The sequence below is a fragment of the Penicillium oxalicum genome, chromosome IV (assembly GCF_001723175.1).
Source record: "Penicillium oxalicum strain HP7-1 chromosome IV, whole genome shotgun sequence".
NCBI lineage: Eukaryota > Fungi > Ascomycota > Eurotiomycetes > Eurotiales > Aspergillaceae > Penicillium > Penicillium oxalicum.
Window position 1 is genome coordinate 931,107 of NC_064653.1, and position 26,537 is coordinate 957,643.

At 51.5% G+C, this 26,537-nt stretch overlaps 10 protein-coding genes across 10 annotated transcripts; 4 read left to right on the top strand and 6 right to left on the bottom strand.

Moving 5' to 3' along the window:
- Positions 1-209: 209 nt before the first annotated feature.
- On the bottom strand, positions 210-1,280 carry POX_d05106 (RNA polymerase II holoenzyme cyclin-like subunit; the record flags this gene model as incomplete). Its single annotated transcript, XM_050113958.1, has 3 exons — positions 210-811; positions 858-1,067; positions 1,121-1,280. 3 exons carry the CDS (start codon positions 1,278-1,280, stop codon positions 210-212), a joined length of 972 nt encoding a protein of 323 aa, XP_049968909.1.
- Positions 1,281-1,724: 444 nt separating this feature from the next.
- On the top strand, positions 1,725-4,075 carry POX_d05107 (putative mitochondrial carrier; the record flags this gene model as incomplete). The annotated part of the gene is made up of 8 exons (XM_050113959.1): positions 1,725-1,854; positions 1,943-2,008; positions 2,108-2,315; positions 2,439-3,070; positions 3,159-3,220; positions 3,288-3,391; positions 3,458-3,490; positions 3,556-4,075. The coding sequence occupies 8 exons, from the start codon at positions 1,725-1,727 to the stop codon at positions 4,073-4,075; spliced, it is 1,755 nt and encodes a 584-aa protein (XP_049968910.1).
- An 800-nt stretch (positions 4,076-4,875) lies between these two features.
- POX_d05108 (Glutathione S-transferase omega-like 2) lies at positions 4,876-6,211 on the bottom strand (the record flags this gene model as incomplete). The annotated part of the gene is made up of 5 exons (XM_050113960.1): positions 4,876-5,454; positions 5,536-5,714; positions 5,783-5,869; positions 5,959-6,127; positions 6,206-6,211. 5 exons carry the CDS (start codon positions 6,209-6,211, stop codon positions 4,876-4,878), a joined length of 1,020 nt encoding a protein of 339 aa, XP_049968911.1.
- Positions 6,212-6,913: 702 nt separating this feature from the next.
- Positions 6,914-7,147, top strand: POX_d05109 (uncharacterized protein; the record flags this gene model as incomplete). The annotated part of the gene is made up of 1 exon (XM_050113961.1): positions 6,914-7,147. The coding sequence occupies one exon, from the start codon at positions 6,914-6,916 to the stop codon at positions 7,145-7,147; it is 234 nt and encodes a 77-aa protein (XP_049968912.1).
- A 27-nt stretch (positions 7,148-7,174) lies between these two features.
- On the bottom strand, positions 7,175-10,627 carry POX_d05110 (Ubiquitin-activating enzyme; the record flags this gene model as incomplete). Its single annotated transcript, XM_050113962.1, has 6 exons — positions 7,175-7,313; positions 7,380-8,630; positions 8,695-10,225; positions 10,312-10,397; positions 10,464-10,552; positions 10,622-10,627. 6 exons carry the CDS (start codon positions 10,625-10,627, stop codon positions 7,175-7,177), a joined length of 3,102 nt encoding a protein of 1,033 aa, XP_049968913.1.
- A 928-nt stretch (positions 10,628-11,555) lies between these two features.
- POX_d05111 (uncharacterized protein) lies at positions 11,556-13,889 on the top strand (the record flags this gene model as incomplete). The annotated part of the gene is made up of 1 exon (XM_050113963.1): positions 11,556-13,889. One exon carries the CDS (start codon positions 11,556-11,558, stop codon positions 13,887-13,889), a length of 2,334 nt encoding a protein of 777 aa, XP_049968914.1.
- Positions 13,890-16,291: 2,402 nt separating this feature from the next.
- On the top strand, positions 16,292-17,431 carry POX_d05112 (uncharacterized protein; the record flags this gene model as incomplete). Its single annotated transcript, XM_050113964.1, has 2 exons — positions 16,292-16,622; positions 16,752-17,431. The coding sequence occupies 2 exons, from the start codon at positions 16,292-16,294 to the stop codon at positions 17,429-17,431; spliced, it is 1,011 nt and encodes a 336-aa protein (XP_049968915.1).
- Positions 17,432-18,179: 748 nt separating this feature from the next.
- On the bottom strand, positions 18,180-20,099 carry POX_d05113 (uncharacterized protein; the record flags this gene model as incomplete). The annotated part of the gene is made up of 4 exons (XM_050113965.1): positions 18,180-18,822; positions 18,878-18,945; positions 19,004-19,659; positions 19,721-20,099. The coding sequence occupies 4 exons, from the start codon at positions 20,097-20,099 to the stop codon at positions 18,180-18,182; spliced, it is 1,746 nt and encodes a 581-aa protein (XP_049968916.1).
- A 516-nt stretch (positions 20,100-20,615) lies between these two features.
- On the bottom strand, positions 20,616-21,595 carry POX_d05114 (uncharacterized protein; the record flags this gene model as incomplete). Its single annotated transcript, XM_050113966.1, has 2 exons — positions 20,616-21,148; positions 21,223-21,595. The coding sequence occupies 2 exons, from the start codon at positions 21,593-21,595 to the stop codon at positions 20,616-20,618; spliced, it is 906 nt and encodes a 301-aa protein (XP_049968917.1).
- Positions 21,596-22,182: 587 nt separating this feature from the next.
- POX_d05115 (uncharacterized protein) lies at positions 22,183-22,999 on the bottom strand (the record flags this gene model as incomplete). The annotated part of the gene is made up of 2 exons (XM_050113967.1): positions 22,183-22,705; positions 22,773-22,999. 2 exons carry the CDS (start codon positions 22,997-22,999, stop codon positions 22,183-22,185), a joined length of 750 nt encoding a protein of 249 aa, XP_049968918.1.
- Between the last annotated feature and the right edge of the window lie 3,538 nt (positions 23,000-26,537).

Below are 26,537 nucleotides of genomic sequence, written 5' to 3' on the forward strand. Positions count from 1 at the left end.
TAAATCGTTAAAAGTCGCTGTACTTGCTCGCAAAAATCACCGTCAATGACGCCAGGAAACACCGCTTCAAGTCCCGAGTCCTCAAATCATGATGAATCCGGAAGCTTCCCCTGCTAGAATAAGCTTGTCCCACCAGAGTCTTTCCTTGGATGCATCAAGATGATGCCTATCAGAAAAAATAAAAATTCAAGGCCTCATGAGTGGTTCCATCATTTATCCAAATTCTTGCCCCGAACCATGCGCCCAATGAGCTCTTTGCAGTGCTTTTCGTTGTACTGCTCCCACACCTCGTACAAGGAGAGGAGCTCTTGCGTGCACTCGATGACAGCTTTGATATCGATTTCACTCTCGGCGAGCCATTGGACAAGATTCTGAATACGAGGGGGTCCGGCTCCAGATTTATCGGACAAGGCTGCAAGCATTCCCATGCCTCCACCGTCTCTCATCACTCCGGCCAAGGCGGACTGGGCCGAGTTGCCAAAGTTGCCAGGGTGGGAAGGCTTGAAGACCACGGCGACGATGATTGCCATGACTGCAATAATGTGCGGAGGATGAAGTAAAGGCAGATCTGTCAGGTAGTGATCATTGATGACCGACCATGCAAGCGCCACTTCATCCGAGCTGAGGGCCAACTCGGCCTGAAGCTCTGACAGGGTTCGATATGGATGATGGACGATGAGTTGAGAACTCATTTCGGAGATTAATGCAAACTCGCATTCACCTAGCTTCGCCACATCTGGTGTAATGAATTCTGTTTCCGAAATCAGTAACTGGAAAGGGGGGGGGGGGGTGCCCTTTTCTCGCAGGAGATCTGTGCATATAAGGACCTGGTGAACAATTAGACCAGTGGAACGTACCAGGATACAGACCGCGAGCCTCTCCCACGACGAAGCGAATATGTTGGGGACACTCCTCCATTTTACAGGCCAGGTAAAATGCCGTGGTCATGACCAGGTAAGGGTTGGTGTGACGAATCTCATTCTTGGTGTAGAATCGTTTCAGATACACCTGAGCGGTGGCTATCGCTTGTTGACGGGTGGACATGCGCTTGCCCAGCTTGATCAATTCTATCCTCAAATCAACCCATGACTTCTTGCTGTCGACGGAGAGTGACCCTTACGTTGATTGAAATAGATATTCAGCAGTCGCTGGTCCGGCAGCGGAAATTGAGAATGCGCAGCTTTATCTTGATCACGAAGCCTGTCCCGAGCTTCAGCTAGTTTCTCTCGAGTGAAGAGCCAATGGCGGCGTTGCGTCGAAGCCCAGTAGTTGGCAGCCATCACGGAAATCACCCACGCGGGGAGCTGTAGAAAGGAAAATGCTGTAAGCTCATGGACCAAGGCGACCAGACAATGCCTTCGTATCACCGTCTAACTATAGATCTTGAACCATCTGGCCCAGCGCAGCTCTGATAAGGCCAGAGTCCGCCACCCAAATAGGTATAGTAGGGCCCAGCCCTGGTCCCGTGGCCGGTCGCCCGGCGATGGCGTCAAGCGTGTTGGTCTCCAGTCCAAGACCCAGCAATCACCGGCTACGCATTATTCATTGATCCTTTGTTGACAGGCAGACCTTGAAGCCCCACCGATTTATACTCCCGTGTATGACCTCGACCTTGAATCGCGAGACTCCGTTGCCTCGGAAGTCCTATCTCCCATCTCGTACTTCTGGCTCGGAGAGTCTGGTCAAGCTCCCTTGAATGATGCCATAACAATTTTCCTCCGAACATGGCACCCGGCGAGTCCAAAGATGAGCGCGAAGAACGAGTCGCTCGCCTCTGGGAAAGTTTGGACACGCGCAAAGAGGGCCACGTCGACTTGAATGGTCTCAAGAAGGGTTTGAAGAAGATTGACCATCGTGAGTGATCTCTCCGCGTTTGACCGAGTCTTGTACCGAGAGCGCCCGACTGACGTGGTCGCAATGCCGCTAGCTCTGAAAAATGCAGATGACCTGCTGCGCACCTTTTTGCGTGATGTCGACATCAACCGCGATGGCCAGATAGATTACAATGGTAAGTGCTCGAAGCAAGCCTTGTTCTCTGGCTCCGTTGGCCTCCTCTCCCCCCCCCCTTCCCCCTGTGCCGTGACCTGAGGTTGACCTGCTTCTCAAGAATTCCGAAAGTTTATCAACAATACCGAAACGGGCCTTTGGCAGATGTTCCAGCATATTGATCGCAACAATAATGGAGTGATCGACAAGGAGGAGCTGCGAAGTGCCTTTGCAGGGTCGGGAGTCATCGTGTCTAGCGCGAAGCTCGATGAGTTTTTTGCCGAGATTGATAAGAATGAGGATGGAGTCCTTTCCTACGCCGAATGGAGGTTTGTCAAACTCATTCCCCTCCCACCTACCTTCCGTGACAGATTGATGTTGCCAAAAAGGATGGCAAACAATCAAGAACGACGTCAGCTGATCAAACATTTCCACCTTTGCTCTCACTCTAGGGACTTTTTGCTCTTCCTTCCGCTTCACTCCACGTCCGACTTGCGCGCCGTTCTATCATATTACACAGCAACGGGCAATCTAAACCCGGAAGGAGATGTCCACATCAATGATCTGCAGGGTTTAGGTACAGATCAAAAATTTCCTAATTCTTACCTCCTTGTCCTCCAGCGCGTCTTGTACAATATCCTCTCTCTGCCAGCGCTGGCCTCTCTGCTTCCATCCGCATTCGCACAAACCACCCTCACCACCGGCTCAGTATCGAGTCTACTCTCTGCCTCTGACAACGACTTGTCATCATTGGATGGCGATTTCGAGATGGAATGGCTGCCCATCCCTAAGACCGTCGCCATGTGGATGTCATTTCGCTACTATGAACGCAAGTTGACCGAGAACACTCCTCAACTAGGCTACTTTATCGCAGGCGGTATTGCAGGGGTTGTTTCGAGAACTGCAACTGCACCGTTAGACCGTCTCAAAGTTTACCTGATCGCTCAAACGGGGAGCAAAGAGTCGACGGTTCGTGCGGCAAAGGATGGCGCGCCACTGGCGGCGGCAGGAAATGCATCCAAAACACTGCTTGGTGCCCTGAAGGAACTTTGGCGAGCTGGTGGAATTCGAAGCTTATTTGCTGGTGAGTAGCTCTCTTGTTGCCCCCTTATTCCCCGTGTTCCGTTTGTTCCCTCGTCCCGCGCAAGGGCCATCTGATCTCGGCATATTAGGGAACGGACTGAATGTGCTGAAGGTTATGCCTGAATCTGCTATCAAATTTGGCGCCTATGAGGTATGTTTCGGTCGATGTTTGTTGTTTCGCACGTGTTTGGGACTCTTATTCTAACAAATGAGATTAGTCTTCAAAACAAGCATTTGCCCGACTGGAAGGCCACAACGATCCCAAAAAACTCAGACCCACGTCTCAGTTTTTATCGGGTGGTATTGGTGGAATGGTAGCCCAGTATGAGGACCCCAATGTATAACATGATCTCTGGCGCGCAGCTTCCTAACACGAAACTTCTTTCAGGTGCTTTGTTTACCCGGTTGACACATTGAAGTTGTGAGTAAACCCCCTTGATCGCAGGTGCATCTTGACCTTTTGTTTACTGACGCCGTGCTCTCTAGCCGCATGCAATGCTCCACTATCGAGGGTGGCTTAAGAGGAAACAAGCTCATCTTTGCCACGGCGCAAAAAGTCGTCGCTGCCAACGGTATCTTTGGGTTCTTCCGCGGCCTGCCCCTAGGCCTTGTTGGAATGTTCCCGTACGCGGCGATCGACCTATCCACCTTCGAGTATCTGAAACGAGCCCTCGTTACCCGACAGGCCTGCCTCGATCATTGTCATGAAGATGACGTGACACTGAGCAACTTTTTCACCGGCACAATCGGCGCGATTAGTGGTGGTTTCAGTGCCTCTGTTGTGTATCCTCTGAACGTGATGCGAACCCGGCTTCAAGCGCAGGGCACAGACCTGCATCCGACGACGTACTCCAGCATCACCGATGTCGCTCGAAAGACTTACAAAGCCGAGGGCCTTCGCGGGTTCTACAAGGGTCTGACGCCCAACCTTCTCAAGGTGGCACCGGCAGTGTCCATCAGCTACGTGGTGTATGAGAACTCCAAACGGATGCTTGGTCTTAGATAAGGGGCAGCTCTCTTTCAGCATCTCAACATTTCCCTCACTCCTGCCCCCAATCCCTCTCTCTCTTTTTCTCTTGTCTCTCGCCCGACCCGCCACCCGGCCACATCATTTCATTACCTTTCGCCTCCCGTCTGTTTCAAAATCCCTTCCAGCTCAAGATACCCGCGAAATAGGCAACACACCTTGACACACACATCTGGCATCGCATATTCCGTCCCATCTACCAATCGGATATGTTTGACCTTCAGCTCACACTCCCGGCATTCGTCATTGCCGTATCTCTTGCATCTCACTTCTGTTTTGCTCATTCCTGCTTGGATCCCACTGGCGATGACAAGCAATTCGATGAAGTCGATAGTTCACCAGGGCATCAGAAGTGGGTCCCGTCCTTTTCCATCATAATCAATTCATCTTAACATAAGCATGGCACGGCGTCGAAGCACATGTACCACTGTACTCAGGGTTACATGCCATCTGCATTCTTCTGCTTTTTACATAAGGGGTTCAGTTTTCCATGTACATTTGACATTACTGCTACTTTCCTCATTGGAGGGCACCACAATCGAGCGAGTCCGTTTGCCGAATTTGCCCATGTCGCGATCCCTAAAAAGAAGGCGAAACAAAAAACCAGGAAGATGCTAGACAGCCAGGGCTAAATACGAGCGTCACGCTGTCATCTCGTGCTTGGAAAGTCTTTACGATTGCAAGCCTCTGCTCAGGGTATGTCAACTTCGATTTATTGTCATTATCAACAGATGTCCACATATATCTCGCTCATTGCAAAGAGGTATTATTTTTGCCTTTCACTTGGCAGCCTGCACGGCTCTCACTTCCTCGTCCTTGGGCAAAATGTCCGGCACCGGGCCCACAGGCGTGATTGAGAACGGGTTGATCTGCTTGTGAGACTTGGTATAATGCTTTTTGATATGCTCAAAGTCCGTAGTCTCCTTGAAGGCAGGAACATCCCAGTACAGATTCCGTACCCAGCGATGGATGGCCGGGTAGCCGGAACGGATGTCTCGGATATTGCACTTGAAGTGCTGCACGTAGACAGGGTCGAAGCGAATGATGGTGGTGAACAGCCGGATATCAGCCTCGGTGACGGTTTCTCCTAAGAAGAAGGGAGAGACGCTAGCCTGTTTGGCCAAATGTGCCTCCACCTTGTCGAGGGAGGAGAACAGGGTTGTGACGGCCTTCTCGTAGGCCTCCTGTGTCGTGGCGAATCCGGACTTGTAAACGCCATTGTTCACGTCGTTGTAGATCCATTCGTTGGAGGCGTCAATTTCGGAGCGATGGGCAGCAGGGTAGAGGTCCAGCTTCTTGTATTGCTCGGGAAGGAGATCGTCGAATTCATAGTAGAACATGCGGATAATCTCGGCGCTCTGTTGAGAGGTTTGTTTAGCTGGAGGTCTTCTTTGTATTTTGAATGGAGGAAGAAGATTGGAATACAAGGGGATGCCTACCTCATTGCTTACAATCCGGCTGGTCTTCTTATCGAAGAGCACTGGGACAGTAAAGCGACCCGTATAGTCGGGGTCATTGGAGAAGTAGATATCACGGAGATGAGTGAACTCCTTGTGAAGCGGGTCGGGAATGGTGTTCTCGCCGGGCAGGTCCTCGTCGGAGGTGACAAAGCGCCATCCTATTTAGTAGATATAGACGTTAGTCATAGGTACGAATCTCGCCAGTTCGGAAAAGCATGAGACCAACCTTTCTCTCCGAGGTGCCAGTGTACTGAGGAGAAAGAAACAATGTCCTCCAGCCCCTTGAGCTTACGGGTGATCATAGTTCGGTGAGCTGTGTGTGTAGGCATGCGACAGTCAGTATACGAACCACGGTGAATCTCGAGGAGCCACGACTCAGGAGCGGTAGCGTCTTGTACTGACCCCATGGACAAGCATATGACACATAAAGATGGTAGCGACCCTTCTCTGGAGGGAACTCTGCACCGGTCTCGCGCGAGATAAAGTTACGGAAGGCAGACGTCTGACGTTTGAATTCGCCAGACTTGTCATTGGGATTCACCCAGTCGGTGATCTTTCCCGAGTTACCTGTCTTCACAGTTCCAAGTGTTAGCTGGCAGTCACTAGTTTGGACACATGTTCACATTTCACTCAGAGCTCTTCCACTTACAGCCATGGTTCGTATTGGCCTTGCAGCAAAAGTGAGTCGGGTATTTGTTGAAGCAGCTAGGAGCCCCGCACGTAGAAACGGTCGAGAAGTAGCGAGTAAGGCTGGAAAGCGTGATAGAGTGATAAGCATTAGCCGGAGGGAGGTGACCAGGATTTATAGATTTGTATGCACTATGCAGCATGAATTGAGAAATCCCTGATGCGAATTGACATGCAAGGATGGAGCAAGCTTGACCTCGAGCTACTTATCGGGAGAGTCGATCTGGAACCTCCAGTTGGTGGGGGGAGACGCAGTTGGAGATGATGACGTGGGGCTTACTCATCGCCACTATTCCCCTTTCGGTAAGACTGACCCAAAGTATGGATCCGCGGGGCTGTCAGCAGTGACAAAGCATTAAGTGACCTGCTCGAGTCGAGCAAGTTGCGAAGTAACTGGGTACAGAGTACATGCCCTTTACCTCAAATCGTAAGTGTATACCTGCTGCAGTATGATTAACAATCTCCGTGACAGTTTATGGAAGCCAAGTCAGTCGTGACTGGATATGACACAGTCAGACCTGCCGAATACCGGGTTGACAAAGCAGAGCCTCTCGATGATTCACGAGCGGAATCAGAGCTGGGGGATCGGATTTCAACCCTGCTGACAGGCTGGCTCCGGAGGTCTCCCTTGACAGTATTGAGGCCAGGAATCTTGAATGGCGATTGATTTATGACTACTTTCTCTGGGCTCAAATCGACTCTTGAGTCATGTGCGAGTCTATCAGCCCCGGAGAGCTGCCATGACTTCTACGAGTTCATGGCCTGGGCACAAGAGTTCAGTCTGTACTTGACAGTAAAGGCGCGAGCCAGAGAGAATGAAGAATATGCATTCGATGAATGGAAAGAAAGTGATTCTTTGTCGCTACAAAAACACCAAGATCAAAGTCTTCACCTCAATGCATAAACGTCACCAAGTGCCTTGCCTTTTAATCTATTTGCTCAGCTTGACCATCACGTATGGAATCTCAACATCCTCTTCAGTTTGATCCTCGGCAGTCACCTCGAAGATGATGTTCTGTTGATGCTCCGGCACCGGCTTCTTGCTGACGTGCTCAACGAGCTTGCTCATGCTGTAATGCAGTTAGCGGCGGGAACGACACAGTTGAAAATACGGGGGATTCCAAATAGAAACTTACGTCAAAGGCAGACGATCCTTGACCTTAGAGGGAGGATAGAAGCTCGCGTAGAGCAAGCTCACACCAGAGCTGACCATGGTGATGTCCAGACCCCGCTCGGCAAAGTGGTCCAGGAAGGACTGCAGGGGGACGTCGTCCAACTCGAAGCGGTCCCAGAGACGATCAATAGTCACCTCACCCTGCTTCCCTTGATACGTGCCCTTGGGACTAGCGATTGGCTCACTGAACCCAATGAAAGGGAGAGCAAGGTTAATGAAGCCGTTCTTGTATTGCTCAATATCGTCCTTGCCGTCCACGACCTTGTAGAGCTCTAGGGCGACAAGGCCAGTCACGAGGGCCGTCGCAGTGGCGATGGCGGGAATGATCTTCCCGGCAATGAACTTGGTTTTGTGACGGTCTGCCTGGGGGATTTCGTAGTTGTCCGCACGCAGGTTGCTGGCGGCCGTGATGAAATCAATGTGGTGGTTAGTGTCGTCGTCCTTCTCAAATTCAACAGGTTGCAAGCGGAAGCCGGCAAGCGACTTGGGGGATGGCAGAGACGACACAAGCTTCTGAATTTCCTCATTGTCGTCGGACGCGCCAGAGGGCTGGGCATTTGGATCGGGCTCATTGTCATCGGCCTGGATCTTGACGTTCGAACTAGGAGTGAACTCGGGAATGATCATGTCGTCCACCACTTTGCGGTAGTATTCCTTATCAGCACCGGGATTCTTGATGCCGTAGTTGAAGGCATGGAGATTGGCACCGGCTATGACGAAGCCCAAATGGGTGGGATTAGAGCTATCGAACTTTAATGGCGTGGGGGCGCGCTTGGGGCCCGACCAGAAGGGCTGGCCGGTGGAGGTTTTGGAGTCCTTGGGGAAGTTGTAGAGAAGTTGTTGAATAGCGTTGTTGTACTGAGCCTCAAATTGCTGACGGGCCCAGACAATGCAATCGTCGAAGGTGAGAGGCTTCTCGGTAACCAGGAAGTCACGAAGGTGCTGCAAAGTCTGCTTTTCATTACCAGCTTGCTTCAGAGTCTGGTCAATGTAGTCGGGCTGCGACAGGTATAGATTGACCGACTCGGGAGGACCGACAAAGTATGTCTGGAAGAGGTCACGGGCCCAGGCGATGGTGTGCTCAATACGGTTGGGGAAACTCTTGAGCGTGCACATGGGGAATGACTTCTCTGGAGGGTCCTGAGAGCTGGAGTAGGACTCCGTGATGAAGGGCAAAATCACCTGAGTGTTGCCCTTGGTGCCAAGCGTACCACTAGTGAAATGGATCAGCGAGAGAGCTCTGGTCAGGGGCGATCTATCAGCATGGGGAAATTTACCTTTCAAGAAGTGGCTTGCGGAAGAAGACGCATCGGCGGTCCACATAGGTACGCGCATCAACATTGTCCAAGGCGTTGGTCACGCCGTCAAGACCATTCCAAAAGTCTTCATTGAAGATATGCTCAGTGTCTGCACCGACACGGTCACGGAGCGTCACAATCTTGTCCTTCAGATCGGGGTTCATGGCCTGGACTGCGGCAGATGCGCACTCGCTCTTGAGTCGACCCACATCCTTGGACCGGAAAAGGAATTGACGGTTCAAGTTGCTCTTCTCAATCTGATCCATGTCCGTCACAAAGATCCTGCCCTTGGGGCCAGTGCCAAGGCCCATCATCGCCCAGTTCTTCAGGGTTTCACAGCCAATAGCACCCGCACCGACGAGGAATTGAGTGACATTGGACAGCTTCTCTTGGTACTCCTTACCGAAAACTGCAATCTGACCGTCATAGCGAGTACCAGTAGGCTTGCAGTTCTCCTCCGAGCGAGTCACCGAGCTGGGCAGAGACTCCAATGAATCAAAGTACATCCATTGGTGCACAGGCATGAACTTGCCAGAAACGGCCTTGAGCACTTCCTGAGCCGCGATTCCTCCGAAGAAGGCGGCCAGGGGGTTGAGATCGCCACGAGCCTGGTAGCTTAGTTCTGTGATGATCTTCTCATCCAGCTCAATTTTCTCGTCTCCGGCCGCCACGATGTCGTTGGCGAGCTTCATGACCTCCTTGGCGTCGCTGTCATTGTGAGGACGAGGGAATTGACCATCGTGGTTTTCGGCAAACTTGTGCAGGGCTTGAATGCCAACATGAAGCTGCGCAGGTCGGTCGAACTTGGCAAAGTCCGAGACTAAGATCTCAGGCTTTTTGATCTGCTCCGATAGCGGCTGGAAATCCACAAACTTAGGCATCTTCACCTGAGTGAAGAGACCACCACCCTGGTAGGAGCCAAGGCCGGACACATCCCCAATCGAGAAAGTGTATGGGCCCTTGACGGTGACTTTACGAGGCGCACTGTTGTTCAATCCATCCATGCCCTTGACCTCGGTGAACGTAACAAAATCGCCATCTTCCAAGCCATGTCGGGCTTCGTCTAAAGCGGACACGAGGCCATCCTCTGCAATACCAGCGACAATGCCGCTGACGGGCTCCTCGCCAGTAGGGTCACCGACAGTGAACTTCTTCCCAAAATCGTTGAAGATGTAGCCGAAGAGTCCAAAGGTGTCCGTTATCGTGACATAGATGCCATGCTGGTGGCAGAAATCGGCGATAGCCAACTGCTCCTTCAGCGGAGTTTGGGTGAGCACAACCGCTTGGTAGCGCTTGAGTTGTTCCAAATCCCCAACCAGATTTGTGCCCTCGTGGATCTTCACTGGGACGTATGAATTCAGCTCGGCAACCCGCGGGGCGGTCACCTCTGCGCGGGGCTTGCCGACATCTTGTGGCTGGAGGAAGAACTGGGATGAAAGGTCGGCAATGGCCACAGGAGCGGGGTCGTAAAGGGTCAGAGACTTGACACCGGCGAGGGCAATGTTCTTGGCTATTGAAATTGAACAAACATATTAACAAATCTCATCCACAGAACCCAGCTTCTCAATAGGAGCGTAGCCTGTCGTCTTTGCTTACCAATTTCCACGCCCAAGCCCTTGAGACCAACGACCAGTACATTTGAGGAGCCCATCCGCTTCATCGCCTCATGTCCGAGAACGTAGCTTGCAGTCTGTTAGCATACAGTCGTCCCTGGCTCGACGGTAAATGTCTAGCGTGGAACGTCTTACAGTTGCCGACTGTACAACGATTCGTCAATTTCGCCTTGCTTGATCATTTCCATGGTCTGTTGAGGATTTTCGACCTCCATGGTGGCGTCCTAGTGGTGAGCAATGTAAGCGGTTATACATATGCCGTAACGGGTAGTCTTCCTCGCAACGGCGCATACCGTCATAGTCTTCTTGGGAGGCCGAGTGGCGGTGTCGTCTTCAGACGATCTACGCTTTCCCGGCTTAGCCGATTCACGAACAGCAAGATCGGAAGGAATTTTTGTAAACAGGAAGGGAAAGTCTCGCTCGGGGAGCAAGACTTTCGACTCAGAGCGCTGGAAAACAAATAGTAGCCCAAGTGCGTACCGGGTACTTATGTGAGACAGGACCGGGCCTGAATCCGGAGCAAGAAGCGTCAATTAGAGTTGGAGGAAGGTGACTTTTAAAAGAGAACCTCAGCGCTATACAGAGCCGCGGAGGAGGGGGGGGATTTAATTCAAGAGGAAGAGCAGAGGGGTAAAGAGAGATAAAGAGATAGCTTGCTGGAACGGTGCGGGATCATCGACGTAAGAGGAGGACCCTCTTGTGCCCGTCAGCTGCCCGGGCTGTGCATGACTAATCGACGTGTCGTCCACTGGCACTGACTCCAGCAGCCCGCCCGGCGGCGATGGATGGACATTGCGGAGTTCATCGCCCGAGCAGCCAGTTGGGTCGACGATGGACACGAGACTCTTCCCTTTGCACGGCTGGCGAATCCATGCTCGACACGGCTGTCATTAAACCCCTGACTTCATATTCTTGACTCCAATGATCAAGAATGACAAGTGTGCAATTCGGAGCTTGTTGAAAGCTTGAAGATTTCTTCCCTTGTTTCAAGGCGGGCGTCCGGACCTGGATGCATCAATTGACTACACACACGCGCCGGAGCCTGTGCCACCCCATATCCTCCTCTCATGTGCCGATTTGAGCTTCTAGGACGTGGCTTGTTATATTGGCAGAGACAAAAAATCCAGCGACGTCAAAAAAGCACCGCTGGGTAAACCATAATCCTGATTCAAGAGCTGAAGCCGTGGAGACTAACAAGCACACCCATAGCAGAGTCCCAAAGCCAACATGCTCCACGAGATCCTCCTCTCCCTGTCCGGCCAGCCATCGCCCCTCTTCACCAAAGGCCACGGGAGCGACGCGCTGGCTGAAGACGATCTTCCCCTTCTTGCGCCTCCGGAGAAAGCCCTCCTTCGATCGATCGCCCATCTGAGCCAATTGCACGCGCAATTACGAGAGCATTGCTCTGAAATTTCCTCCTCCCATCGCTCGGTGATCTGCCGCTCGGTGGTTACTGCTATTAGCACCAATCAATTGGGCAGATTTCAGAAGAAGGTCCTTGAGGTGGAGAAAGCAATCCTGGCCGAGGACAGCGAGTATGTTGGTGGATACGGCATTGTCCCGCTGTCTACGATAGTGGCAGAGTTTGTGCCCTGGACTCGCCGTATGGAGTGGCTTTGGGAAATCGTGACATTCATGCAGCCGCGAGGTGAACCCGGAGAATTATTACAAGGCTGCACGGGCGCGGCACTTATCGATCACCTGCGCGCCGAGTGTCGAACTGGGTACCTCGATATCCAAGAGATAGCTGTGCAGCTTACGGCAGCAGCAGAGATGGCGTGGATGAGGCAATTGTCGACGTGGCTATTATGTGGCAATATACCAGCGTTTAGCAGAGGGGATTTTTTCATCGGTGAGGACATTGATTCCGAAGATGGCGAGATTGCATTCAGTCTCCACATGGAGTTGGTTCCCAAGTTTGTCTCTGCACAGACAGCTGGGTCTATCCTTTTTATAGGGAAATCGCTCAATCGTGTCCGCACGAAGAAACAGCCGTTGAAGGACGTCTCTACTGCACCGGTGACCCTCTACCGGGAACACATCGATAAACTCGCCGGACTCAAGTCACCCATCTCATCAACCCAGCTTTCCACCGCCGTGGACTCCATCCGCCTTTCCCTGTCACAATCAACACTGTCCAAATTGCTCCCCCTACCCAAGATTCTGGAAATGCTTACTTTATTGCAAGATTTCCTTTTACTAGGGAGGGGAGAGTTTGCTGTTGCGCTAGTTTCTCAAGCGGACTCACGGATTGAGGAGAACCGGCGGCGCAGCGCACTTGCTCGGGCCCAGTCTGGAGGTCCCATGGGGCTTCCGATCAAAGAAAGTGATGTCAGCAGTGTGCTTTCTCAGGCGTGGGCAGAGTTGTTCTCCCTTCAAAAGGTCGAGGATCCGGCCGATGAGGAGCTTGAGCTTGCGCGAGAGCTTCTTCGCCTTTCTGTCAATGACCGCACTGTCCGCCCTATGACCCCGTCACGGAGCTCAGCCGTGATTCACGAAATTTCCGGTGTTTCCTTTGAGGATGTCCTCTTCCCCATACCTACCACGCTGACTGCTCAGGTGCAAGCGCCCCTTGACCTATTTCTTTCGAGCTCCGACATTGCTGTCTATTCCAAGATCCACGCCTATCTTTTGGGCATCCGTCGCGCGCAGTTCCGGCTGAGCAACCTGTGGAAAGAAACGTCGCTCCGGAGAAATCATCCTTCTCCATGGGGCCCGCCCCGCAGCAACAGCGCTTTTGGTCAAAACAAACTCCGAGAGAGACGAGCGAGAGACAATGCGCGGACGCGATTGATGCGTTCCATGTGGGCCACCGCCAGTGCGGGTCTTTTTGTACTGTCGGAGCTGGGAGGTTTCTTTCAAGGAGAAGTAATCCAGGAATCATGGCAGCATTTGCGGAAATGGATCGAGGGATCGGATGTTTCGAAAAGCCCTGCCTCTGCTTCTCGACCCGGCACTGCATCTACATCCAACGATCAGCATCAGTCCCGTGCAAGCTCTCCCGCTCGCATGACTGATCGATCAGCGTCTGCAGCCGGGGCGCCATCGATGGGTCGTCATGATCCCGAAGCGCTGACTGTGGCTCACCGACGCCACCTCTCCACTCTGGTCCGATCCTTGTTCTTAAATGACCGAGCGTTCACGGGGGTGCTGCGCAGCCTGATCGCCAGTATAGACCGCTTTGTCGCGCTTGTTATCAGATTGGAAACTGTTCAGCGAAACATGGACCTTGAGACGGACGAGGGAGTTGTGGAATCTCTCGTGGATTACGTGCAAGAGGAGCGTGAAGTCTGGGAAGATCTGCGCAGAGTCTGCAATGATGTGAATGTTGGCATGGAAGATCTCGTTGCCAGCCTTCGAAACATAGACGATCATCGCTCGGGTGAGAACATCGGCCTCGCTTGGGTGGGATCTCGAACGGACGAGAGCTCCACCCCTGGGTTTCGCCACTACGTCCCTCGCCAACCAGCAGGTGTTGACCGCTTGTTGATGAAGCTGGATTTTGGCAGCCTTCGGGGCTCCACGAATCTGGCTGCCGTCGATCTCCTTGAATTCGAATGAAGAAGAGGACGAACACAAAGTTAGAGGAGACCTGCGATTGCGGGGGGTTAACCACGGCGAGGTCCTCCGCGGCAAGCCAAACTACGACTATCAACTCAAACAAACGACCTCCAGATCGAAATAGATTCACCCTGATCAAAGACCGTTTCCCATTTGTCCAACAAGCGTAGCAAAAGAATTGTCCATCCCATGGGGCTTCCGATGCGATTGGCTTTTGGGGGCCACCCACGGGTCGAAAAACGGGAGGAGTCGTATGTTTCTAGACGCTCGTCGGCCGTGCTTCAATTCGGTCTCGCCCGCCGCACAGCAACTGTTGCGTGAGAAGGCGCCACCTCGTGTCCGCAGGCATGAGCGGTGGTTTAAGGACTGATCGCATACTGCTCTGTGTACCTGCAGCCCGGAATCGACCAACCCCCCCCCGTTCTTGCTTCCAATCTACCTCGGCACAGGCATTGACTTGACGAAAGACTTCTGTGTAATTATAATGCCTAGGCGACATTTCCACCCTCTCGTCTCGCGTGAGGGTAAACAAGATTCTAGACCGAGAGATAGTCGTGTCCATCTACAGCATGGGTTGTGGCTTAAAGTCAAACCTTGTAACTTGGGGTTTCGCATCATAGCCGGTGGCGGAAGCCAACGGGGGGCCGTGGGGATCTGGGGTAAAAAGTAGGACTCCGGCTTGGACTACGTATCACTCCTTTTGGGTGCCTTCGTCTGGCTCGGTTCTTCCGAGTGGGACAGCCGTGGCACGGCCTGATCCTCGATCAAAACCAAGCATGCGATGTCCAGAGACTCTAGACTATGTTGGTGTGATGCTCTCACTTCGATGGTCGGAAATTGACCCTATCTATGACTGATCAACGGACGCTCTCTCACCTGAGATAATCGATGCACGGACTACACGCCGAGGGAATCTGCTTTTGCAGTAGCACTTGGCATTCAATTTTTTTTTTTTGAAAAGAGAAAAAGAAAGAAATTCTGGTCTCACGACAAGCAGCCCAGAATAGAAGCGCGACGATGTAGCACCATAGGTGGAAAGACTCTAGACTGTTCAACCCCCCAAAAAAGCTGTCAACTGACCATCCTTGTTCCACGGTACAGCAGCCCACCAACGCTCTGGAATCTGCCCCGTCTGGTCGTTAAGTGGAAACTGTCGTGCGATGGCTCAGCAGCAGCCTCATCTGTGTCCATACCATTTCCCTGAAAGTCTCCTGGGGATGGGGAATGGGGAATTCTCCATGTCATACGAACAAAGATGTGAACTGTTGGTCTGCGTCATCGCGACTGGGGAGATGAGATGGCCCACGGAGCTCGACGAGTTGGCAGTTGCCCGAAGACCCAGAAAACAAGAGACACGCATGCTGTATTCCCAAAGACCCATCTCGTCCAGCTGAGATATCGTGCTCCGTACAGTAGGAAGATGACCCGACCATTGGGATGTCCACGATGGTATGTTCCGGTTGGCTGGGCCGCATATCCTCGTCGATCAACGCATCATCTCGACGAGCTCGCTATGTGTGAAACCCCGCCACACGGCGACGACTCCCCCCTTCGTCAAAATTCTCTAGTCGTGCCCTCGGAGTTACGACAATTTGCAACAGATACAAGAAATAGTTTATGAACTGAGGGCAGAACCGGTCCATACAGGCTCCAGGGGTAGTCGGCAGTGCTGTGGGTGGTCGTGGCGTAGCGTTTTTCGGCATTCCCGGGGGCTATCGGGGGATGTTGACGCGGCGCTCATGGACGGATGACCGTTTTCGACAATCGACCAAAATACCCAACGCTCAACAGGACAGGACAGCATCCTTGCTCTCTTCAAAGTACGGATCTAGATCGAGCTCAGTCATGCAATCCGTTTGATCTGCTCCACAATTGTAGCAGATTTTGGTCTTCCTGTCTTTGCCTGCTTGGTCTAGAGACTGCGGAGACGGTCGCCGCGGGAGATCTCCAGTATAGCTCGAGCTACAGTGGCAAATGCCATACCAAGGTCATCCATGGATGATGCTCCAGGCTGGATCGTGACTGACCAAAAGATCAAAACGAAATTTGGTACTTCCCCGCGATCAGGTCATCTGCACTATCGTCCTGGCTCTCGGCGCCTATGTGATGATGTATATCATTTTGACGTCTAGGGAAGTAGTCTGTAATGCCAAGTTCTTGCCTCGGCATCGTCGCACCTATTAAAGATATTTCGCTTGTGGCTCTTTAATCGAAAAAAAAAAATGTCCATACAGATCTAATCTCTCCATGAAGTCAATTTATCGAGCATCTGGCTTTGTTTGCGAGTAGCCAGGACTCTGGATGTCTTCTGTCTCATCAATCTCGCCGATAGATTCCAGTCTGGCAGTTTTGAATTCTAATTAGCCCACCCGCAAGGCCATCACCTCCGTATACTAGCCAAAATGCCGTCAATTCTTCCCCGAACTTACAGATCACTGAGCTATATCCGACCTCTACGTCGAATGTGGGCTGCTAGATCAAACCGCAGCTTTGACTCCCCGACCACCAGCAAGAGCTTCACTTCTACCAGCGGCACCTTTGATCCATCAAACACCCACGATCTCTCTGAGAACCACGATCACATTCAGTCTAGTCTCCCCCTCAAAAATATCTTACGCAATGCAAGACGGTTCCACGATTTCGACATGGAAGGCCGTGTCTATGCAATTACCGGCGGTGGCCGGGGTCTGGGTCTCTCAATGGGCGAGGCATTGACCGAGGCTGGCGCAAAAGGTAACGTTCATTGCATTCGAACCGCGCTCCTTCTACCCCCATCATTTGACCATTTGACTCTCCTTTTCCCACTCTCCGTGTGCAAAATGGAAGCCCAAATAGATTCAGCTGACCAGTTTCGCAACACAGTGTATGCCCTCGACCGGCTGGAAAGTCCACACCCGGACTTCTTAAAAGCCAAAGAGAAGGCAGAAAAAGAGTACGACAGCGCGATGGAATACATCCGAATCGACGTCCGCGACAACACCCAAGTCCAAAATACATTTGCCGCAATTGCAGCGCAAGAGAAGCGCCTAGACGGACTTGTCGCCGCCGCAGGAATCAATCACCTTCAGTCTGCCCTGGATCATTCCCAACAAGCTTTGAACGACGTTCTCTCTATCAATTACACCGGCGTCTTCAACTCGGCCACCGCTGCGGCTCGTCAAATGTTCAATTATCAGAAAAAGGGGTCCATTCTTCTGGTGGCCTCGATGAGTGGTCTCATCGCCAACAAGGGCATGACATCCCCCGTGTATAATTCTTCCAAGGCTGCCGTCATTCAGCTGGCTCGTTCGTTGGCGATGGAGTGGGGCCGGTACGGGGTTCGAGTGAATAGTCTTTGTCCGGGACATATTCTCACGCCGATGGTTGAAGATGTTTTTCGCAAGAATCCCGGGGCCAGAGCGATTTGGGAGGCGGAGAATATGTTGGGTCGATTGGCGATGCCGGAAGAGTTTCGAGGCGCGGCGATGTTCTGTCTTTCAGATGCCAGTAGCTTCATGACGGGAAGTACTCTTGTGATTGACGGGGGACACACAGCCTGGTAAAAGCAACAAAAGACAAAAAGAAGCCATGTTTGTCTCATCCTCGTGGTCATATTTGATGAGATCTTTTCCGCCTCATTTTTTTTTTCCTTTTCAAATTGTCATGTACATAATACTGGGTGTTGACGAACGCCTCCCGAAAGAAGGCTATCACTGGAGTTTTCGAGTGTGAGCTGGAGCTCGTCGGCGATTCTGTGCAAGCTTCCTCCATTTTCTCACTATTCTTTTCGGCCGCTCGAGATAATTAATACTGATTTTTCTTTTTGGTTACCTCACTACATAGAGTACGTATTTGCTTACAAAGTGTGCAAACCTCTCAGTACTGAAATCGATCACACAGGGCAGTTGAGGTGCTCTGATGAATCCGGATCCTGACAACCGGGTTCGAAATCAAACGGGTGAAGATCAGGAACTTTACCTTTCTAGTCCTATCCAGGGAGACCGGAATGACATACCCCTAAGACAGGACCAGAATTTCCAAGAACAACCCGAGAAATAGCAGTGCATTAGATACTAGCAATTTCTATCGGTCAAAATCGACTAATGGTCCCGATACCAGACTCGCTTGATAGCGGAAGATGGAAATAGGCTTCCCATTTACATGTCTTCTCCCCCTCGCAAGGCCAACACATGAATGCTCCCGAAATGCTGCGCTAGAAAATCAATGGACATGAAGCACGCAGGATTCCCAAAATCTCACCATGCATATTGTAAAGATGATGAAAAGATGGAAAAAAAGAAAGAGGAAAAATCAGGTGATATATACGAGTCCACGGTCACTGCTCCGATGCTCAAGGTTCTCTCTCCAATCGTCGTCACCCATAAGCCCGTCTTGCTCGTCACCATGTTGAGGCCGACCAGTGCGGTTCACTGCTTGATACATGACATTTGTTGCCCTACGATTGGCCCGCTGTAAGATGACCCGCAGGCAAATAGCAAGAAAGGCGACGAGCACCATGAAAAAAGAGCAGGTAGCCATGCCGCGAATATACCAAGGACCATCAGTTTCAGGATACAGCCGGGTGCCCAGAAGAGGCCCACACTGACCGATGATGTTCAGGATGGCAATGCTGGCGCCCTTGCCCTCCTTTTCGATCCGATTGTCCATCGCCCAGGTGATGATCAAAGTGATGGCTGAGAAGAAGCCGGCAGTCGCGGGGTACACACAGACGTATCGTATAAATGTGTGTACCGACGGAGAAATATGGGCGTGGAAGTAACCCGTTGCGGCAATAGCAAGGTATGCGAAAGCAGAAATCAGAGCATGAGCTATGAGATAGGTGCTTCGGGTGCGGGAACGGTCCGAGGCCCATGCTGTGATGAGAACAACCAAAAACGCAACTAGATAGGGCGGCGCCGAGAGAGCCTGCGCGCTCAGAGCCGAGAATCCCATACTGGTGATGTGTCAGTGATATATGGAAACATCATTTTGGTGAGAGTGGTACCCACTCTTTTATAATGGTCGGCATAAACACTGGCATCGAGCTAAAGGCAACGTTACAGCTAAAAAACATAGCCTGGGACGAAAAGTCAGACTGGGGGTTTCCCTGAGAGAAAGTCATGGTTCAGACTCACAGCTGCCATGTAGGCTTTGGGATCAGCAAGGGTCTTGACGACCTCCCTCCACTGAAAGCGTTGCACGGAGGCCTGTTTAAATTCAGAACGGCCGTCTTCCATTCGAAGGCGAGCCACCACTCTTTGGCGGCGAGTAAGGAACCGAGCACGGCCTGGTGAATCTGGAATGACGATCCAGGCGAATACAGCAACAATGACACTGGGAAATCCTTCAACGAGGAATAGAGCACGCCATGGAGAGATGGGACCATTCTTGCTACTCTTGACGATCAGCCAAGCGAGACTGCTCGCAAAGGAGCTTGCCAACGGAGCCGCGGAGATGAAGAGCCCATTCCTAAACGCTAGTTCGTCACGCCGGTAGAAAAGTGACAGGTAAAATGGAACACCTGGGCCAAACGCTGCTTCAGTGATGCCGAGCAGTGCGCGCAAAGTCACGAGTCCCACAAAAGAAGTTGCGAGAGACTGGAACGAAGCCACCAGCCCCCAGCTAAACACACACAAGGAGATGTAGATGTGCGGAGGCACGACACGGTACATCAGAGTCATCCATTCAAAGAGAATGTATGTGATATAGAACGCAGTCAGTAGCCATTCATACTGGCTAGACGAAAGACCCAGATCGTCTTGCAGCCCTGCAATCTTGGCATTTCCGATATCTATATGTGTTCATTAATCTTTTTGAGCTCCCCTGCGCTAGCATTAAACAAGAAAACTTACTCGAACGGTCTAGAAATGCCAGCAAATATAGCAGAGCCAGGAATGGGACTAGCTTGCGATCAAATTTCCTCACTACTTGCTTTTCTTCTTCGGCAGTGAATCGCGGCCGAGAAGGCGTCTTCACGCTTTTGCTGTCAAATTCATCTGCGGAATCAAACAAATCGCAATCTTCTTCAGTGGGCCCTGATTGACCCGTGCCCACTTCTTCGTCAAAATTAGTTTGAAGCCGCAGAGCCCTAGCCGGTGATGCTTGCGGGTTTGACATGGAGTATTCCTCGTCTGAGTAGTTTGATTCAGGTGTAAAGCGTGGACTTGACGAGCCAGAGTCGCGGGAAGACGTGTTCCCCGCAGCCGACGGGGCCAAATGAGTATCGGCCATTACCAGTAGTTAAGAGATGGGCTTTACGCTGACCATAGACATGGAAGCTGCTGTTTGCTATAGAGATTCGTAGCAACGCATTTGGAGAGATCTCAGCCCCTTCTTTAATCGTTGCATCGAACCTTGAATGCTTTTGTTGCAGATGACCTGATCGGCGGACCTGTTGGATTAGGTAAACAAAGGCACGTGGGAATGCTCGAATAGGGTTAAGCGGCCACTTGAGATGCCGAGTTTAATGTATACACATGAGCAAGCTGACCATGGACACGGGACTCTACAACCACGGGAATAGTGAATTGATTGGATCTGGGAGACTCATGGGACATCTTGCACTTCCAGAATTTACTAATCTCGCTGAAGTTCACTTGATCTTCCTGGCCAGGTCAATACGACCGTTGCTTTCCAGATAGCCGCTCATCCTCACTTGCGATCTGAGCGATCATCGTCATCACTGCCACCCATCTCGTCACATTTGAACATTATCCAAGCTCACATGACTGGAAATATGGGATGGCTTCAATGGTTCTTCCTCTGGCCCTCCCCACTGCGTTTGTTATCACGAAAATGGCGATGGACAGAGCGCTCGTGCCAGTCATTGCCGCCGTCACGCCCGGGACGATACGAATCGCGAGGACGATAAAACCGGGGCTTGTAGGGTTCAGAGCGCGGGCGCTTGGGAAGTCGGCTAACAGGACGTGTATCTTCTTCCTCGGGGAGCTCGAAGATACGCTTGCGTCCACCAGCTAGATGCTCGGCATGGTTTGAGCTCATGTCTACCATTTTCTCAATCTCTGGGAACAGTGGGTGAGACTGAAGCTTGTTCTGCACTATGTGGCGATGAACATTCTCGGCGGAGTCGCGAAGAAAGCAGACATTCTTGAACTTGTCAGTCCACTTGGTGGAAACACCCGTCTTGTTCGCATCGGCAAAATAAGTCTCTGCTTTGGCCTCTTGGTAAACCTTAATGAGTTTATCCAGGGCAGAATCGACGGGACCCAAAGCAGCACGGGGAGAAGCTCGATCAGTGTCCGTGGAACAGTTGACAATGCCTAGATGAGAGAGACCACAATAATCAGACCTTGAGAGTAGAGAGATGTATCGATTGAGCAGATTGGAATCCCACCTCTTTCCATGAGCTCCTGGACGTGCAAGTGAGCCAGGACAATCTGCTTTTTCTCCAGGTATGACCGAGCAGATTTAGTCATCAGATACTCCTCAAGGAAAAATTCCAGGAGGGCAACGTTCTTGAGCTGATCACCGTGGTTCCAAAGCTCGATGAGGGCTCGGTCAAAGACGGAGATTTCACCGCGTCGAGGGTCGGAGGAGCGTTCAGCTGAAATGAACTGGCAGTGGCGCCGGATCAAGTTGACCAGTGTCCGTGCCTTCTTCTCATCCTCGAGGATTTCCTTGAGGACCTGGCCGGGGATGGGGTCCAAAGTCCATTCTTTCACAAGCTCTTTGACCCGCACAGGGAAGGACAAGTTGGTAGTGGACATTTTGATAACAAAATATCACGAGCAAGTTCTCAAAAAGGGTCTCAAGGTGCTGTGGGACCAATCCTGGATGGGTTGATTATGAGAGAAACAAAGGGATGATATCAAGAGGATGGGGTGAGGGGAAAATCATGCAAGCGAGACTGGAAAGAGATGGCTATGAGAGTGAAGAGTGAGATCACTTAACACAAGCTGAGGGTTCAAGGCGAAGTGCGGGAAGCTGAGGCAGAAGAGCTTCGCAAACAGTGTCAAGTCGCGTGAAGGTGTTGTTTGCTTTTCGAATCCTTGTCAACAACGACTGGAAACTGCGAGAACAAATGGAAAATTTGCGTCAAGAATCACATGGCAAGAGAGTATGTAGTGGAAACTGGAGAATCTTATGGTGTACTCTGCAGTACTCAAAACAGCCTGCTTAGGCTATTCATATCTTCACCTCGTAAGGTGCCTAGCGGAGCTGTAGCATGGTAGCCTGAAAAAGAAGAGAAAAATCATTCGAAGTAATCAAACGCTATCTGATGACTCTTTCAGTCGACTTCATCATTGATGCATTATCGGAAGTGGGGTATCAAGTTGCTCATTCAAAGATTGACTCAGTTTCGATCTGCCCAAAGCTTGTTCACAGCATCGACCAGGACGCGGGGATCTGATCCCTCGCCATCCTCAGCACAATCTTTCCACTCGCCATTATCGCGGACGCACCAGACAGATTCATCTAGACGCACAGTGCAGCTAGTCTTGATGCCAAGACTGTCGCTACGCAGTGCAGATTCACGTAAGAGTGCCAGACCACTGAGCAGTGGCCCATCCTGCTCGCCACGATTAGGGTCATCATCCTGCTGGCTCGCGCAACGGTTCAGTGCGTCAAAATCGATACCATGCTCCATCGCACACTCGTGTATGAACTCGCGATTGGGAATGTGAGGATATCCATTGATAAGGCAGTTTGCGAAGCCCAGGGACCGAATGATAGGTGTACGGGGGTAGTCTTCAGGTAAGAGTGAATCGTCGTCCCTCGGGGGGAAAGGTAAGTTGGCGGCACAGAGAAGAATCATGTTGCCAATACATTCCCCCGGACCGTGCTTGCAGTCAACATCGGATGATTTCTGGGAGACACTGGAGCGCACATCAATGTTAGAAAGCGACAAAAGTAAGGGCTCATAGTTGGATTCCGAAGGCCTACCTGGCAATGAAGGAGAGATTAAAGTCAACCTTATCGCTGATTTGCTCCATCGCCGGTAGAATTAACTTCTGTAGACAATCCTTGGCATCTGGACACTTGCTCATAATGTGGGCTTCAAGCGGGATCTTGGCCTCCACATCTTCCGTGATTGTCGAAAGGGGGCGCTGGCGCGGGTTCTGAAGTTCTGCTTCCGCTACTAGTACGTCCTCATCCATATTCTGGTTCATTCTCAGAGGGTCTGAAGTATCCCCATGGTGGTTTGTTGCGGTACATGAATCTATGTCGCATGATTCAAGGCACTTGGGTGACGTGCACGGTGCTTCAGCTGGTCGCAGGAGCAGGTAGTAGCAGACTAGGAAGCCTACCACAATGGCGTAACGCCATGCCACAGTTTTTCGACTCGGTGAGAATTTTGATTTTGGGGTGGCCCAAGGCTCCTTTTCTTTTTCTGATCTGTAAGCCTGCGGCGTATTGCTGTGAAGGGGTAGGGAAGTCATCTTCGTGGTGTCAATGTATAAACACCATCGTTATCGATGGGTCAGGCTGCGGAGATATGGAACTGTTCCCTGGGCGGTGACAATCTCCATAATGCCTCAGGCAGGCAGAAGCAGGTCCTCCAAGGATCAGGTGCCCATGTTAGACCTTGGGGCTGACCGACCGCCCGTGACCTTCTAGTTTTCACTTAGCGGGAACTCGCCAGTTGACGTGGATGGGGTCCTATGGTCGATTGTATCAGATGTGCAAGCCTCCGAGGCATAATTACATAACGTATTTGCGACACGGATCAAAACTGTTGACACAGAAACGAAGACTTGCTGAATTCCAGTTTAGGGCATACTTGCTACTCGGACTGTACCTAGTAGACTACCTAGTGCAGTCAGTGTCTGTATTGCTAGTAGGTCGTTATCGTTGAGGTATACAATAGGTGCGCATAGGTGCCCGGCCGTGGCGGATATTTTCAAACTTGGGAACAGACCAGGTAATGTAACTATAATTCATTGCGGTACTTATGAAGTCAAGTCCGGGCTTGAGCCTGGACAGGCGCTGGCCAACCTAGTTGACCTGTGATGGTGCGTGACGCTGGCTGCGCTCGGCTTCATCTAGTCAATCCTTTCTGTGCTTCTTTCCACGCCATTGCGAAAATATATGCCCAGAGAAAACCATCTGTAGGCCCTCTATATCTTTCTTCGGGCTCGCTACTGCTGATGAGTGGTCGGGGCTACTTTGGCCAATTTAAGCGGGTCGTGTCAATAGAAGCCCGTTTGGAAAACATTGGGAGATGATCAGATCCACTGAATATTGCCAATGGCTCACGACCCAGACCAGTATCTTTTTTTTTTTTAAAAAAAAATCTATGCCTGTATTTGTGACTCATCTTTAAGACCAAGCCCAGGCAGCGTGGCCAAAAGCATGGGCATCCACTCCTTGATTACTCTATCTTGCGCTCCGCATTTCAGACTCACCGAGGCTTCGGCTCTGATATCGTATAGGGGCGGAAAATTCTAGTGATTGGGAGAGGAACCGGTGAGAACCATGCGCAACTGCTCCAAAAATCCTTCCACTACACCCAGGGTGGCACATAATCTACAACCCTATTCAGCGAGCAATGAACCCCTTGTCCTTGATGGAGAGTTCCTACTGGGGCTTGACTTGGCTTTCCGATATTCTCGGCTGCCTTCTAGGCCGAAGTCTGTGTATATGTCTTATGGTGGGCTTGTCTCTCTCTAAGCAGGGCCTGGGGCCCACAAAATGGGGACGATGATGGTTTCCGATATCCGTATTGAAGCAGGGTGTCGGTGACACAAGAAGAGAATTCAGACTCCGCTCCTACCAAGTAGGTGGACAGGCGATTTGTAGTCACGAGCTTCTGAAACATACACTTGATGGCTCCGTCAGATGACCACATGGACTTTTGCTGAAAGCACGTAGCGTAATGGGAGACCGAATTATCAAAGCTCCGATACTCTATGCTATGCTCACGAGGCATATACCCGCTCACACTTCTAATGAGTTTTTGAGTTTGTCTCGTCCAAATAACTAAGACAGGCAACATAGACAGGGGCAATATTGATTGACTACAAGCGGCATGTTGCCAAGTCCAAAACGGTGCTACCATGCGCCCTTGAGGCACTAGTGCGCTGGTCAATCAGCGTGGTCTCTTGTAGCCGACGCGTGGAGTTGAACTCACAGTAGTTTACTAGCCCTTTGTTTGGTGTTTGCCTCGAACCACAGCACGGAGAATCTAGATGGGCGCAAGTCCGATCTCGGAGACCTCATTTGAGTCTCCAACGAATTGGCCTTGGTGGTGTGGCCTTCTAAATTGGTTCTTTTGGGGATTTGAGCTTGTCCAAAAGTTTGGAATTTGGGGAGCCGCAGGGACCAATGGCGCGTACAGACTGTCATTTTGAACTGTGAGGTTGCCTCCTTGGAAGACTGCCGACGTGTCATTCAGTCGTAGCACTGATGGCTCGGGGCATCCTGGAGATTGATAGAAGCGGGGACGAGCCATCTCGACTCGTGGCGGGGAGCGGAGGAGCCGCTCCGGCAGTCATTCTCGTACCCGGCAAGTTAACCAAGGTTGGCTGGCAAAATTCAGTATGACGATGCTCCATGCCCGTTCACAGGGATGAACTATCGTGATGAGAAGGCAAAAGAATACAGCACCCCAGGCATCTTTCCCCTTGTCCACCGGCCTCTTCGATTCATGCACAGGATGATCACACGCTACGACGATTGGCTTGAGTGTCGAAACTACCACTCGAAAAGTTGGCGTCTGCATACTTTAAGCCCGTGCTCGCAGGTCCCCGCATCCTCGGGGGTTCCAGGCTGCATGGATTGACGGTTGGAAAAGAGGCGCCCGCCACTGCATTGCTGGAAGTCGTGATCAGATTCCGAGAAAAGGAAAAAGAGTGAAGAACAAGAAAAAAAAAAAATACAAACTAGGACTGAATTTTTCACGACGGTGGGAAAGTCGAAGAGATCTGTAGAGAGACACGCCGATGAGGTATTGGCCCCAGTCCAATTTTGCCCACCTTTCCAATGGCCGTTATCGGCCACCCGTGGTCTCACCCATGGCCAGGCGTACCTGGGTGCAACCGCCATGGCTGGGCCTCGTGTTGTCCAGTGGTCCAGTGGAAGGTGGTCACAGACGCGTAGCAAAGCCATGAAATTATGGCACAGGCGGTTGATACAAACTGGATCACTGAATTGTTTAAAAATGCTCCCGGTGCTGAACGAGAATGCGAGTGGTTCTGTTCGGGAATCTAGCCGAATTCTTTAACCGAGCTAGAGAATCGACCATCAGGTAAAGGCGTCAGATGTCCGAGGAGGGTTACATAGCTCCCGCCATGTAAGCGGCGCGGGCAGGACTAGGAGCTTCATAGTGGAACATCCCCGACCGCGATCGTCGTTTTCATGCGGGCTCGATTTGTTTGTGGGAATTCCCCTTGGCCGATGGAGAAGGGGGGGAGGGGCAAAGGCCGCGTCAGAATCCTCAGGATGCACGGCGATAGCAAAAGAACGCCGTGAAAGACGCCTGGAGCTGACCATCGCCAAGAATACAGACTGGAGAGATCCTGTTGAGCCGTATAGAGGGGGGGCACGGCCATGGATTCCACTTCGAATGCGCCCGCAACTACCGGGCGAAGCGGTCGTCAGGCTACCAGCAGACAGAATGGCCTGAGCACGACTGGCTCTCACAGGAAGCTCAAACTCGCGATTTGAGAGGCGAACTAACCCTCTTCAGCTTGCTTGATTCTGCTTCTG